The 15095-nt window shown below is 38.4% G+C and overlaps 1 protein-coding gene and 1 pseudogene across 1 annotated transcript; one reads left to right on the top strand and one right to left on the bottom strand.

The window, feature by feature from the left end:
* Positions 1-2933: 2933 nt before the first annotated feature.
* LOC114745035 (receptor-like cytosolic serine/threonine-protein kinase RBK2) lies at positions 2934-5506 on the bottom strand (annotated as a pseudogene).
* A 4156-nt stretch (positions 5507-9662) lies between these two features.
* LOC114745034 (probable LRR receptor-like serine/threonine-protein kinase RKF3) lies at positions 9663-11833 on the top strand. Its single transcript, XM_028933176.1, has one exon. The coding sequence runs from the start codon at positions 9797-9799 to the stop codon at positions 11648-11650; it is 1854 nt and encodes a 617-aa protein (XP_028789009.1). The 5' UTR covers positions 9663-9796; the 3' UTR covers positions 11651-11833.
* The last annotated feature ends 3262 nt before the right edge of the window (positions 11834-15095 follow it).

Below are 15095 nucleotides of genomic sequence, written 5' to 3'. Positions count from 1 at the left end.
TTTGGCTTCTCAGAGAAGAAGCAATGACTACCCCAGACGTTGATACTAACCCCGATTCCTTTCTCCCTCTATATATCAGCATCAACTCCGAGATAAGTTTCAGGCAAAATGGCAAATACAATACTTTTAATCGTATAGTGATTTAATAATGGCGTGTATTTTTTTGTGTTCTTCACAAGGCATAGGCTGGGATCAAACGGTTTTCCGAGCCTACGTGGGTGGCTCCAGACCTGAGATCTGGACGACAGCTCATGCGTTCCACGCGGTGGTTCGGGTTGCAGATCACGTGACCACGCACGCAGTCTTGTTCCTCCAAAAGCATAAACGACGGCTTTCTTGAAATTTTAGTGGGTCTTAGCACCCGTACTCGTAGCCTTCCCTTCCATACCATACGTTGAATTTTTAAAAAAAAATATTTCAATTCTGCCCAAATGCCACATGTTGATGGCACGTGTCAGACCCCTTTTTTTTCCCACCCCCAAAACAAATACCAGGACTAGGCAAAGCTGTCACTTGTCCTCTATCCACCCGATATTGACAAGAAAAAACAATAGTAAAGCGAAATGTGATATATTTGTTTTGCTTAAAGAAATAATTTGTGATTAATAATATAATACAAGCGCAGAGTTAAAATGAAAAGAGGTGGGTGAGACAGAAAGTAAGCGGGGGTCGGGTTTTGATGTGGTAGAAGGCAAAAAAAAAAAAAAAAGAGCAAAGGCGTAGGTAATGCGTGATGGTTGGGGATGGGTATGATGGGTTAAGAGACAGCTAGCGATGCTGTAAAAGAATAGAAAGGCGAGACGTGGGTTTGGTGGTATTGTCTTCTCTTTTTGTTTCTTGTGTGGACTGGACTGGACTGCCATTCTCTTTTATTTCCCCAGTCAATGGACCCAGTTCAGGCTCCCACTCACGCACTTCTTGTGCATTTTTCTCTCTGCCAAACCTCACCCTTTCTCTGCCGCCTAGCTGTTTCTGTACAACTTCACTAGCTGTTTCTGTACAACTCACACTTTTAATCTCCTCTTCTTCTTTCTCATATGACATTTAACTAAATAAAAACAAGCAAGAAAGAGAAATTAACCACCCCCTTTTGGTTTGATTGCAAGGTAACTTGAAGCTGAAGTTAGCCCCTAATAGACAACACAGGTTAGAAAGAGATGTGTTTCAGTTGGAGTCAAAGATATGGATTGTTGAAGCTTGTCTACCCTTTGTTTAACCAAATACCATGTGACACAGAACGAAAGTCAACATTTAACAGAATCACACGAACCATATCAGGTGCTCCCAAGCGTACTTGAGCAAAGTTTATTTCATTTCCATTTTCTTTTCTGCACCTTTTTCTTTAGTTTTACTTGCTTCCGCTGTGATAGAGTCCCCAGCAAGCCAACTTCTCTAATAATCCATCTTACTTAACATCTTTTGCCCCAGCAGGCTATTACGTTGAGCCCAAGTTATTGTTACTCAATATCAAATCTGAACGATGGCGACCTGCATAATGATATTTCCTTCCACTTCGTCAAACTCATGAATTATGACTGTGAGAGAACAAGTGACTATGGTCCCAAAAATTTAGAGACGAACAGTCATAGTACTATCGATAAACATATATAATCAAAATTACTTGAACTGCTCCGTTCCTAATTTGGCAGAATAGAAATCAATGAAGGCAGCTCTCAGAAACAGTTCGAATGGCCCCCCTTTTGTTCATTAAAAGAAGTGTGGAGAGGTGTAAGGATCACACCAACTCCAACAAAACCAAAAGCCCCCACTCTTCTTCTTTTTTTTTTTCTCTCAAAATTTCCCTCGCCTAGTAAATGACCTTCAATTATGGAGGTTGAGGTAGCCTGATGAATAGTCATTGCACTATATATAGGTCTATTTATTTTCCCTCAACGTCCCTACAAGATTCATCGAGCACGCGTATTATATTTAAACTGTTATGCCGTCTTTTTCATATTTGCTACGCTACCATGATCGCGCATAGGCTGATCTTCAAGCCATTGCAAAACTAATCAACCATTATCCATACAAGGAATTGTTGGGGGTTTCTTAATTAAAGTTTCTATTAAGACTCCAAATTCGATGCATCAGGTAACAAGGCTTATAATAATTGAGTCATTCCATATTACCACTGAGTATTTGGTCTGTTACACACATGGACCCGGCGTACATTGTCTTCACCTGTTTTCCATAAATGCCATTCAGATCTGCAACCTCTTGCCCATCTATTTTATGCGTCTCAAGTTACATGAAACTGAACTCGAAGAGGCTTTAAACTACTACCTCTTATCCTTAATACAGGACCTCATTTGATTTTTATTTTGGTCATAAATATAAGACCCCCAATCCACTTTGTTTTTAATATTTATGTATTTTTTTTCAAGATAATCCTTCTAACAATAGTATTCTAACCAATACATTTAATTAGTAAGGATATTTTAAGAAAGACAACACCTATTTATAACAAATAACCAACTTAACTTTTTTCCTTAATCTTCTCAAATTAGTCAACTAATTCTTATAATTAAGACCAGAAGTAGTATGTAATATAATAATGACAAAGCAACTGTGCTCTCTTTTTGCAGAGAAGTCCAAACTTTTGTCTCTGCCTAAATAATAATTTTGCCCAAAGATTTACTTAATAATATTTGAAAGTTTAAGAATGGAAGGAAATAACGGAGACTAAAATATCTCGAAGAAATTATTTGCCACAGTCGTGTGATTAGTTCAGTATATAATTTGAAAACTTACAAATTACCCGGCTTTCATATGTCGAGGCTGGGTTATAGTCTAATGGATGTCATGCTATTCTCCTAAACGTCACGTACACATGAGCGCATCAGGCCCAAACTCTTTATATTAGGGAAAGTTGTCATGTACTCCTCCTGTTGTACAACAGAACTGCCCGAATAGATGCTGAATGGCTTGCTACAACGATTGACTTGAAAGTTGAAACTTGTATGTAATTCAATTTACATGAATTAGCAAACTCATAATGAATACGTCTGTGTCTTCCTATGGTGTCTTAGCTTTTTCCATACACTTGACATACACATGTTTGATCAAGAAGCTAGGGAGGGCAGAGAAGGATAGAGGAAGCTGATGTTCAATTCGTTAGGGCTACTACTCAGAATGGAGGAGCTCTTCCTCCAGGACTTTACGAACAAACGAAAGTCGAGTCTTCTTCATGTGCTTACAGCCGCTAAGGTTGCCGCTCAGAAGCTGCACAACCTGCACCAATATCTCACTTGCTAAATCAACTTTTGTGAAAAGCACTAGATTTGCTCATATCTCACTTCTAGAACACTGAATGAAGAGCATATATACAAGTTTCGTTGAAATTTAAGGAGAAAATACCTGTCTCATGGAGGGCCGACGAATTGCGGATTGTTGGATGCACAAAGAGACTACCAAGAGCGCCAAATGAATCTGACGACAGTCATAGTCTTGGCCTAGTGAAGGGTCAACCAACTCCCTAATATCATTCTTTTTCAGCAATGGTCTTGCCTGAAATGAAGTTAACATGAAGGGGAAAACATACTGATGCGGTCAGTATTCTATTCGCCGCGTACGAGGAGGGGGATCTGCGTTGAAGCCAGATAACATCCATACCCACAAAACAAGGCTTTGCTGTGAATAATCAAGTGCTCGCCGCCCAGTGACCAATTCCAAAAGCAATACAACCGAAGGCATATACATCTGTTTTCTCGTCTACTATGCCATGAAGCAAGTATTCTGGAGCAAGGTAGCTGTGACAATCCAGATGGGAATTTTTAGTTTTAAATTAAATTTAAAACCATGTTTTGTAACGTAACGGGCCAAAGAGTAATTGGAAAGGTCACAATTCACAAACCCAAAAGTCCCTTCAAATTTTGAAACGGTGTGATGAGTCCAATTCTCCGGTAGCCATTTTGCCAGCCCAAAATCACAAATCTACAATATAATTTCGCCAATCAAATTCTGGAAGTTAACCGAGGATAGACTGTACATTAGACAACAGCAGTACTTCTTTTTTGTGCAAGCTACGTTGGTCAAGAGTAAAATATAGAAATAAGCACGCCGAGCACATGCCTGAGGTTCAAAGTCCTTCATAAGCAAGATATTTGCAGCCTTTATATCCCTGTGGATAATTTCTCCTATGACAACCCTCGTGAAGATAAAGTATACCTTTAGCCGTTCCCAATGCAATTTTGTGCCTTGCGCACCATGGTAGTTTCTCCTTCGAACCTTGCGCAAAATCCCAAAAGATAAACAAATTGAAATTGAAAAGGTCAGTGAATTCGGGTCTAAGAATTGGTAACACGGGAAATTCATGACTGAGAATTGTGGGCATACCATAAAGCAACGAAGTTAAGCTCCCCTTTTCGGACAATTCGAGGACAAGATGCATTCCTCCTTCCACTCCATAGCCAACCAACTTAGAAGTATTGGGATGGTTCACATGCGCCATTATGCCCAGTTCTGATAAAAATTCCCCTATGATCTCATCTGGGGTTCCTCGAGTTAGCCGTTTAATTGCCACCAGTTGACCATTTCGCAAACACCCTTTGTAAACTTCAGCATAACCTCCTTTTCCAATCAAATTCTCTGCACCAAATAACGTAAAATTTTACAAGACTATCTCGTATTATTAACAAAGATAACTCAGAGGCGAATTACATACTCTGGCTGAAATGATTGGTTGCCATTTGAATGTCATGGTAGGAGAAGATCTTGCATGGTAATCTGTGGGGGGATGAATCTGCATCAATGTAATGATTTGGCAGTGTAGTCTCCCTTGTGCCACGACTGAATCTCCTGGAGAGCTTGAGAACACTCAGAAAATGCAATGGGGCTATAGGTTTCTTTGATCTGGTCCCCAACGACTGAAGGAAACCGGGCCATCTAGAAGCAGGTGTTGACTTATCGTCTTCAGAGCCAGAACCCACCGTGGGTTCTTTGGAATAGGAGCCACTAGTTTCTGACTCTGGACTTCCAAAATATTCCTCCAGAACTCCAACGGGAGAATCTACCTTCTCATTCATTTCTTTTTGTTTTGGAGACCCAAAAAAGCAAAAAACCTACTCACCTTCTACTCGCCCTGAGTTTGGTTCAGAAGGCAGAACAAAATGAGGAATTCGAAGCCACTCATCAGACGGAAAAATGGAAAGGCAACCGACAACTATACTGTGCGAGAAAATGGAAACCACTAAGAACCGCTGTATTCGAGAAAAGAAATACCACGAAATACAGGCTTCCAACGGACGCTAAACTATCAGAATGGATGCTCAGAAAATATCAAAGAAATAGCGTGGAAGTAGAGGGAAGAGGAGAGGAACAGGGGAGGGCAGAGCAGTAAAAAGCAGAGGACAGAATCAGAGACGCAGACGTGATAAGTTCATTGCTTGGCCTCCCCGCTTCAACAAACAACAATCACTCTCCTTTTCAATGTTGCAGGCTCACAAGTCCACGTCCTGATCTCAAACATGTAAAAAGGAATTATTTTGGTTAATTTCGGATAGAAGATGGAGGCGTGGTAACGAAAAATGGAGAGTTACGTTGACGATACCGTCGGTTGTCGGTTGAGGTAGAAAATTAGGAAGGAAATTAGAGTTAGGGTGTGGTGAGGTCATAAATGCGGGTAAGTGTCCGTGCAGGGTGGCTGTGTGAGCTTCACTGTCAGAAAGTACGGTGCTTGGCAATGCTGACACTTTGCTTCATCTCTCAACATCTGTCCTCTCCACACCCCACCATCAACATCAACCTTCCCCCCTCTCTCACAGGGCCAGGGAGCCAAAAAGATTTGAATTTCTTGTTTTTAATTGTAAATGTAGCCATGTAGGCGACAAATTAACGTACGCACTACATTGAGATGGAAGAATTTTCTGCTGGTCAAAAAAAGATGGGGGAATTTTTTCAATCATGCTCATATTTGGTCCCAGGAAAAAAAAGGATGCCAAGCTCCTAGGACTTGGAAGCACTTAGGTTTATGAAATGCCTAAAATCCAATTTCGATTTCTCAGGTTTTACTCATTCAGGAAGCAATCATAATTATGAAAATAATTAGAAGAACATTTAAGATCGCGAGGCAGTTTCAGTTTATGCGTGGCCACTGGCCATGTCGAAATCGTCGTCGCCATTATTAGCGCTATTAATTATGTGAGGGACGTTATTAATTAACACTTTATCATTGGCCATTAATTAAGAAGTCACCCTCCCCCACAAAGCTAAGTTTTCCACCATCTACATTAGTAACCTCCTCTAAACCTAACGTGCAAATTGATGTATGGACTCTCAATCAATTGCCCCTTTGCTTCGTAAATCTGCTCAAAAACAGCGTAACATACGTTTATTTCCTATGCCAATCGTCCTATCCCACCATCCCATCATATTCTAAGTATAGATACTTCAGTCTAATACGTTAGCGTGTTTTATGACGCAGTCGCTATATGCAAAATCCAAATTGAAATCATCTGAGGGGGACCAAATTTAATCATGCTGATCAGATAATCATGCCTGCACCCTGTATAAATCTCTCCTCGTTTTATCACGCCATCTAGTTGGTGTAATTTATCATCATCTAATTAAGTATCTCTGCTTTTCTTTATGCATGGACGGTAGTGTCTTTTTCTTGCACTCATTAATATAAGCGATAGGTTGAGATATCAGATAACTTTCATTTAGAAACTAGAAAGTGACCCCCAATATATGACGTCGGACAGGTTGGTGTTTAAGCATGTCGTCAACGTTCATTTGGTATTTTGGTACCGGTTGGTGGTTTCTCACCCATCCCACCACAGAAAAGCCAGATTTTCCTGTGTTCAGTACCATGATATTGTATCGCCACCCAGTGCCCTTAGTTTCATTTTCTCCCTGCATTGTCAGTGTTGGTTGAAATTCTCTATCAGACTTAACACCAAGGTACAAAAAACCGGACCGGCCGGTTTAGACCGGAAACCGGTGAACCGGCCACTTGTCCGGTCCGAATCACGCTCTAAACCGGCTAAAAACTGAACCGGTGTCAACCGATCCAAACCGGTATCAACCGGTAAAAACTCGGGTAACCCACTGGTTGGGTGGGTTACCCGGTTCTCTGTAAAGTGAAAAATCATTTTCGAACGCTGAAAATGGAGCCAACGATGGAAGGATCTAAGAAGAAGAGGTGGACAATGATAGAAGAGAAAGAGAAATGGAGACTCAGGCATTGATGGAGATTGGCCAGTGAAGGTGAAGGTTACCAGATCCAAAAAAAGTGGGAAAGAGATGAGCTCGATGATGGCTAGAGATGAGGTCGCCGAGAGAAGAAGATGGAGGAGAGGTCGCCGGATGAAGAAGACGTAGATGAGTCGCCAAATCTGGGGAGGAAGAAGACGGAGATGAGGTCGCCTTACAACTGCTTCGCTTCAGCAAAATAGTGAGGCTGTACTCTTCGCTCATCCAAGCTCTCTCCTTTTTGGAAGTTGACTGAAATTCAAAGTTTGGGGAATAAAGAAGAAAAGAGTTATGAAATTGAAATAAAATGCATCGAGAATAGGCTGGAAAGAAAGAGAAGAAAGGAGGAATAAAATATTAATTAACAAGGGAGTAAATAAGAACCTGACAATATATCTTCCCTGTGTGTCATGTTGATTTTGACGGTGGCGTGGAAGGGATAACAAAAAAGAGTGCACGTGAATGAGACAGGGGGTGAGAGAACTTGCAAATAATAAATGGTCCTTGATTTAAATGATTTAAAATTATGATTTTAGGTAATAAACAAATTTTGGCCAAATTTTAGCTAATGAAGGTTTATAACTTTATATATATAATTAAGATTTTATTTCTATACAAATATATAATTTTTTTTATGATTGTTAATATTGATCATTGTTTTACATATGTGATGAAGATATGGACATTACTGACCCTCTACCTTTACAAGATGATGTTGTTACTTCTGCTTTTCCTCATCCCGCTATTAACATCTCAGTCTATGCTAATAATCTTAGTGATGATTTTGATTTTTCATAGTGAAGATATGCATTTCATTAATATTTGCTTGATACTATTAAACATTAAACCAACTTTTGTAGCTTCTCATCTTTTTTTGAGTGATTATTATTTATAAATTTTCTTTCATTTTAATATTATGAATTAAATTATATTATTTAATATGACCGGTTCGACCAGTAACCCTTAACCCACTGTCTTGACCGGTTTAATGTCTGGTCCGGTTTTTTGTTCCTTACTTAACACGACGCATAACGGTTTAACGACCAATAAAATGACCGGATTCCATTTTTAATATATTTCCCCTTTACCACCAACGAACTTAATGCAATGGTGAATTGTAGTCCCAATGGGAAAAAAGTCCTGATTTTTTCGATCACGTTTTCTTTGACAATTTTTTTATGGACCAAATGTACGACGGTTTGTTGACCAGCAAACTGATTAAATAAGTTCATTTAATTTTCCTGACAACCAGAAGCCAAGAAAACGTACACGCTGTGGACTCAGAAATCTCATATACATGCAACAGTCAAGCAATCGCAAAATCCAAGGGCCATGAAGCGTGAACAATGTTTATTGCATTTGCGCTATATTTTGTGCATGGCCCGAGCATAGAAGTTCTTCTCCGCCATGCCTTGAGAACAGAAGGAGGACATGCGAAACTGATTCTAGAGCAAGTAAAACGGTTTGAAACGAGCAGCAAGTGTGAATTCACAACAAAAGTGAATGATTGAAATTTGAAATGCGATTCACAAGAAATACAGAAGACTTCATAACTCAAAATGTAAACGTTTAAATGTGAATGAACTTGTGGATTATCTTATTAGTTTTATAGTGTTTATGTTTCTTATGAATCACTGAATTTTGGTTGTGAATCACTGAATTTTGGTTGTAAATAACTGAATTTCACTTATTCATTCACATTCAAACACTTACATTTTAAGTTGTGAATTTCTTTTTATATTTTGTGAATCACCGAATTTGGGTTGTAAATTTATGAATTTTTAGTGAATTCTATTATGTTACTTACAAATCGCCAAATTTTTGTTATAAATTACTAAATTTTACTTGTAACTTGTCGAATTTTATCTGTTCACTTACACTTGGACACTTGAATTTGTCTTGTTATATGTTATATATATATATATATATATATATATATTTCTTTGCATTACATGATTAAATGGTTTGATTGGCTTGATGGTCATATCACTTTTAGTGTGTCAAGGGATCATGGGTTTAAACCTTTCCCCGACCAGCTTATTTTTAAAAAAAAAATCATTCGACCAACTGGTGATAATTTACATTTATTTTTTAAAAAAATAAAAATAAAAAGTATTATTGTAATCTTGCTATTAATTTTAATTTCATTTTGATTCAAAGAGGGTTAACTGAAATTTTAAAATGTTTTGAGTGTTGACTGATACTAATTAGCTACAATGGTGCTTAAATAAATTTTTCCCCTTATTTTATCATAACTAGACCAGAATCTTTGGGGTTTCCCCTTTCGTGCATTTTATATTCACTTCTTTGTCCCAAAGCAGTGGATGGGAAGAAAAGAAGGGTTTTAGGAAGGTCAAAACACCATTTTTGCAACGCGTCGAGTTTTTGGAAGCATCCTTTTTAGGGTTAGGTATTCCTGCAATTAAAATGCCTTTCTTGGTGCATAAGCGGTAAGTACCTCGTCCACCATGGTCAACATGGTACAGCTCCTCGCCCGCCATGTCTCTTTCCAACTGTTCAATTTCAAACTCCCTCTTCTATCAACGCATTCGCTGCACTCGTTCTCACCCTTCCACTTCTTTAACTCTGTAATGCCTCTTTTTCAATGCCATCGTCATCAATGTCTCTTCTCTTCCTCCTCCTCCTCCTCCTCCTCGCTTTCTCACGGCCTCACCTATCTGCAAACAACGCGCCTTGCCCCCTCAAATTCACCATCCTTCGCGACGTCACCGGCAGTGTCAGACTACCTCGCGATCCCTCCACCCACTGCCAGTACGTCCGCAATGCTCTCCATCTTGTTCAATCCGATTATCTCCGCCGCTCTGGCTTCTTCCTTCCTCCCCTCAACTCTTCTGACTCCTGTTGGCATGATTTCCACTCTCACACTCGTCAATTTGACTCCAACTTTGATATTCGTTTCTCTTGTGGATTTCGAACCAGCTGGATCTCCCAGGGATGTATGAATATCACTACCCGAAAACAATTCGAAGCCTTTGTTTCCGAGCCGGTTCTTCAAGATGTGCAGTCGATTTGTAGTCACTCGCTTGCGCATAAATCCCCTTGCGCTCTTTGTATTACTAGCCTGGCCAAGTTGTCCGCTTTGTACTTGAGGGGACCGTCGACTGGGAATGTCTCCAATTGCAGGGACTATTCATCAATTTATGCCGCTGCTTTCGTCAATCAGTATGGTCCCACCGACACCGGGATTGCTAAGTGCTTATTCTCCATGGATCTTGAATCTGCGAGCTCCAGTCGCAGGGTGGAGCACATTGTTATTGCGCTTGCTTTTGTCTTTTGTGTGTTGGGTTTGTTATTCGTGATTGGTGGGTTCTGGCTTTGTCAGAGATTGAACAAGAATAAGAAGAGAGTGAGAAAGTACAATATTAGCAGAACTGAGACGGTGCTCAATTCTGGGTTGAATTCCTTGAATGAGAGCACCACCTTGATCAGGTTCGCATTTGATGACATTAGGAAGGCAACTAGGAACTTCAGCCTGGACAACGTAATTGGGAGAGGAGGATACGGGAACGTGTATGGAGGCGTGTTACCTGATGGGAGTGAAGTTGCAGTGAAAAGATTCAAGAACTGTTCGGCTGCAGGGGATGCGAGTTTCACTCACGAAGTTGAGGTCATTGCAAGCGTGAGGCATGTAAACCTTGTCGCCCTGAGAGGCTATTGCACTGCCACAACTAACTTAGAGGGTCACCAGAGGATTATTGTCTGTGATTTGATGAAGAATGGGAGTCTTCAAGATCATTTGTTCGGTTCTCCGGGGAAGAAACTCAGTTGGCCGACCCGTCAAAAGATTGCACTGGGCACTGCAAGAGGATTGGCTTATCTGCATTACGGGGCCCAGCCAACCATCATCCATAGGGATATAAAAGCCAGCAATATACTTCTGGACGACAAGTTTGAAGCAAAAGTCGCAGACTTTGGACTTGCAAAATTCTACTCGGAGGGAATGACGCACATGAGCACTAGGGTAGTTGGAACTATGGGGTATGTTGCCCCGGAGTATGCATTGTATGGACAGTTAACGGAAAGAAGTGATGTTTTCAGTTATGGTGTTGTGCTTCTTGAACTCTTGAGTGGGAGAAAAGCTCTTCAAATGGACGACGATGGCCAACCCTCTGCTCTCGCTGATTGGGCCTGGTCACTGGTTAGAACAGGTCGACCTTTGGATGTAATTGAAGTTGGGATGCCAGAAACTGGTGCACCACAGGTTATGGAGAAATATGTGTTGGTTGCTGTAGTTTGTTCTCACCCACAGTTATATGCGAGGCCGACAATGGACCAGGTGATGAGGATGTTGGAGTCAGATGAATCAGTACCGGCTATTCCTCAGAGACCCATTCCTCTGGTTGCTAGGAGGACTGATGTTGAGAGAGCTACCAGCAGTTGTACATTTGAGGGTGACCATCATTCTTTTAATTCTAAGAATGAAAATGAACCAAGTTGAGGATCCAGAATCATGAGTGTATATAACTGTACTCCCCGGGTTGGTTTCAATGTGATTAGTTTTTTTCCTTTTTTTCCCTAAAATAATATTGGATTGCTGGTTGCCGGAAGCATTGTATGTAGAGAAGGCAAAACATGTGCTCTTAGAACTCTAATGGAAGCAAGAGTCGGCTCTTTCTTTGTCTTTGGTCATTATATTCTTCCCTTTTCATGGGCTCATTAATTTCAGGGTTGTATAATTCACTTGGAGTTAATTTATCATTTTGGTAAAAATTTTCGATGAAGGCGTTCAGGCGGCTGTTTTATTTTTCATCGAACTGTCCTACTGATGCGATGCAGCAGGGTCTATAAACAGGGCGGATGCGTAGAGCCTTTTAGGCCAAGAAGACCGGCCCGTGGATGTGTTATTAGAAGAGGCTTGCGATTTATTATGAAGGTGTCTTTTTCATTATCATCTACAGGGTCGGCTCCAACAAAATGGATTAAAATTCAAGAGAAGTCTTTATATTTAATATATGACAGTATCTCAAATAAAATTATTTACAGTAAAACACACCTTATAAAAATATTTATTTATTTATTTTTACTATGTGCTTCTATATGTAACTATGTGAGTGTCTCTTTATAAAGGAGGAGGAACAAGTTGGGCTATGGGCTGGTGCAGATTGCCTTCTAATCAGGCTTAATCGGTCTGTTCTTCTTTTTTAACAGAGTATTTAGATAAAAATCAAATTATAGTTTTGAAAATAATTTTACAATATATAAAATAAATATGTAAAAAAATTTATTTTAATTTATAAAAAAATATTTTTAAAAAGTATTTTTTATCAATTCCAATCGCCCCTTAAATGTATACTTGCGCATGCGGACCCGCGTTGTCTTCAGTTCAGTCCCCCCCGGGGGGTTGAAGGCAGTTAATTGAGAATATGATAAGGTATTGGCAAATTGGCTTTTCCAAACGACAGGTCAACCTAAGTACTAACATGGTTTTTTTTTTTAATACATAATGTACTAACATGTCTTAATTCTGAAGTCTTGAAAATAATAGTATTTATATATAACCAATTGAAGATGGGAGAGGCTGGCCCGTTGAAATGTTAGTGGGTCTATTTCATCCCTGACCACAGAAAGTTTATGTTGCACTTACACAACGCTTGCTCACCTACCAGCTTATTTTATGCTACTAAGTCACAAACAACGAGTTCGCGCTCATTTCATAATCTATGCATGGGATGACGAAATTAATATGATGAAGAGACAAAAAGTAATAATGAACTCCATCACTCTTGATAGAGGATTGGGCCCTGTTACGACGAGGACGAAGAAAATTTGCCCTGTTCGCGGCCCGGTTTATCTTCGTTAAGGACATTTTTTTCGCCAGTACGATCTTATTATAAATTTTAGCAGAAATTTGGAGTTTGCTTGAAAATCAAAAGAATACAAAACTTGCACACAAGCAGACAAGTACCTCATCCCCGTAGCTAGGCAATCCTTTTTTAAAAAAGAAAAAGAAAAAGAATCCTTTTCCATTACAGGTGATTAATGTTCTGGTGCTGCATCATAGTCATTTTGTACGGACACGACAATCTTCCCCAAAATAACATGCCAAAAAATTAGCTGTCGTTAGGATTAATAAAGAATGCAGGTAACATGACTGTTCTGTTGTTTTTTTGTGTAGCCTTTTAAAGGCGTTATTTTCCTCAAGCTTCGGCTTGCCTTTCCATGTTAAAAAAAAAAAAAAGGAATGCAGGTCCAGTCCTTCAAAAATACATAAACAATCACATAAACAAAGAGATTGCAAATGCATCTTCAGACTTCATCGGCCTACTTTTTTAAGTCCAATTTTCAGATCTACGTTTTAAAAATAGAGGGAGTTTTTTCACTCCAAAAAAAAAAAGGAGGGATTTTAGTGCAAAAGAGGCTTTTGGGTTTAACTTTATAAAACCCGAAAAAGTGAGACTGGGCTTAAGCGTGTCGTTTGAGCTTCTTTTTTTTTTTTTCATATTCAAATTTCCAAGTCTTTAAAAGAGTTGATTATTTTATTTTTGAACGATTTTTTTTTTGGCCGACTTTGAATGATAAATATGAAAATTGGAGAAAGAATATTTAATCTTATATTTGAAACTTATACACGAAGTTCTGGGTTAATACAACTTTTTAGTCTTTCAAACTTATTTTCATTTTGATTTTAGTCCCTCAAATTTCAAATTTTGGATTTTTATCTCTTAATTTTTTTTTCATTTAAAATATTGGTCTCAACTCAATAAAAAATTGGACTTTTTTACCTCTCAAAGGGTCAAAACTTGTGATTTAAAATTTAGGAACCAAAATTAAAATGATAACAAACTTAACAGATCAAAAATTATATTAATCCTGAAATTTTCACATCCAATCAATAGGACATGACCCTTTTATAGAAGTTTTGGCAACCCATTCAATTGTTAAGGGCACGTTTGGAATGACTTATAAGTAGCTTTTCAAACGTGATTTATAGAATACAAGATAAGTATATGAGAAGAGTTTTATCTTGATTTATATGAAAGTGCTTATAACCACTTTTGCAATATTGATGCAAATAAGCCCTAAGTTTGCTTTCAACAAACGAATATAGCAGAATATCATATCTCCAGTTCAGAGATTACGAGGTTTATATTAATTTGAATCAGCGTTTTAAATTCCGGTGGGAAGAGCATGAAAGTTTTAAATTTTACCGTCCGTTATTTTAAATGACGTATAAAATAATAATATGTTCAACTGTCAACTTATAAAGGGTCTATTTAGATCAGAGATTGGAAAAAGTAACTTATTCAAAAAGTAGTTTATAAAGAAATGAAGTTGTATAAAAGTTAAATTGGATAAGCTGAATTGTGTTTGGATTGGAGTTAAAAAATTTAGTTTGTAAAAGTGAAATTGGTAAAAAGTTGTTTGGATTATGATTGGGTAAGAGTAAGTTTATTTGTAAAATTGCCAAAACGGGTATGAGTTTTAATAAATTATGAAACATGATTAAATTATTCATTTTTTTAGTTAATCATTATAATAATCATAATTCTAACCAATACACTTAATTAATAAGAATATTTTTAAAAAGATAATATTTATTACAAATAACTAAATTAAATTTTTTAATTTTAATCTATTATATTTGTTGGTTTTTAGAATAATTACTCACCCATGAAGATAAATATTTTTGAAGACACAGCATGTGCACGTCACCCTTGCACTCTCCTAGAGGCTGCTTCTCACTGCTCGCATACATAGGGTGTGTTTGGATTGGCGGTGGAGAAGTAACTTTTTTTTCAATCTGACTTTTTCAAAAGTCAGATTGAGTAAAAGTCAGATTGGGTAATGTGATTTATGTTTGGATTGGGTTTTAGAAAAAAGTCAGTTTGAGAAGTTGAAACTTGTTTGGATGATAAATGTAAAAGTAAGTTTGAATGTAAAAT

Source organism: Neltuma alba, unplaced genomic scaffold (genome assembly GCF_004799145.2).
Source record: "Neltuma alba isolate B1F8T4 unplaced genomic scaffold, ASM479914v2 tig00004514_pilon, whole genome shotgun sequence".
Lineage (NCBI taxonomy): Eukaryota > Viridiplantae > Streptophyta > Magnoliopsida > Fabales > Fabaceae > Neltuma > Neltuma alba.
The sequence above is the reverse complement of the archived record's forward strand: the minus strand, read 5'-3'. Positions and strand labels throughout refer to the sequence as shown.

Excerpts from the sequence above, each read along its gene's own strand:
- LOC114745034 (XM_028933176.1), top strand. The coding sequence starts at position 9,797 with ATGCCATCGTCATCAATGTCTCTTCTCTTCCTCCTCCTCCTCCTCCTC.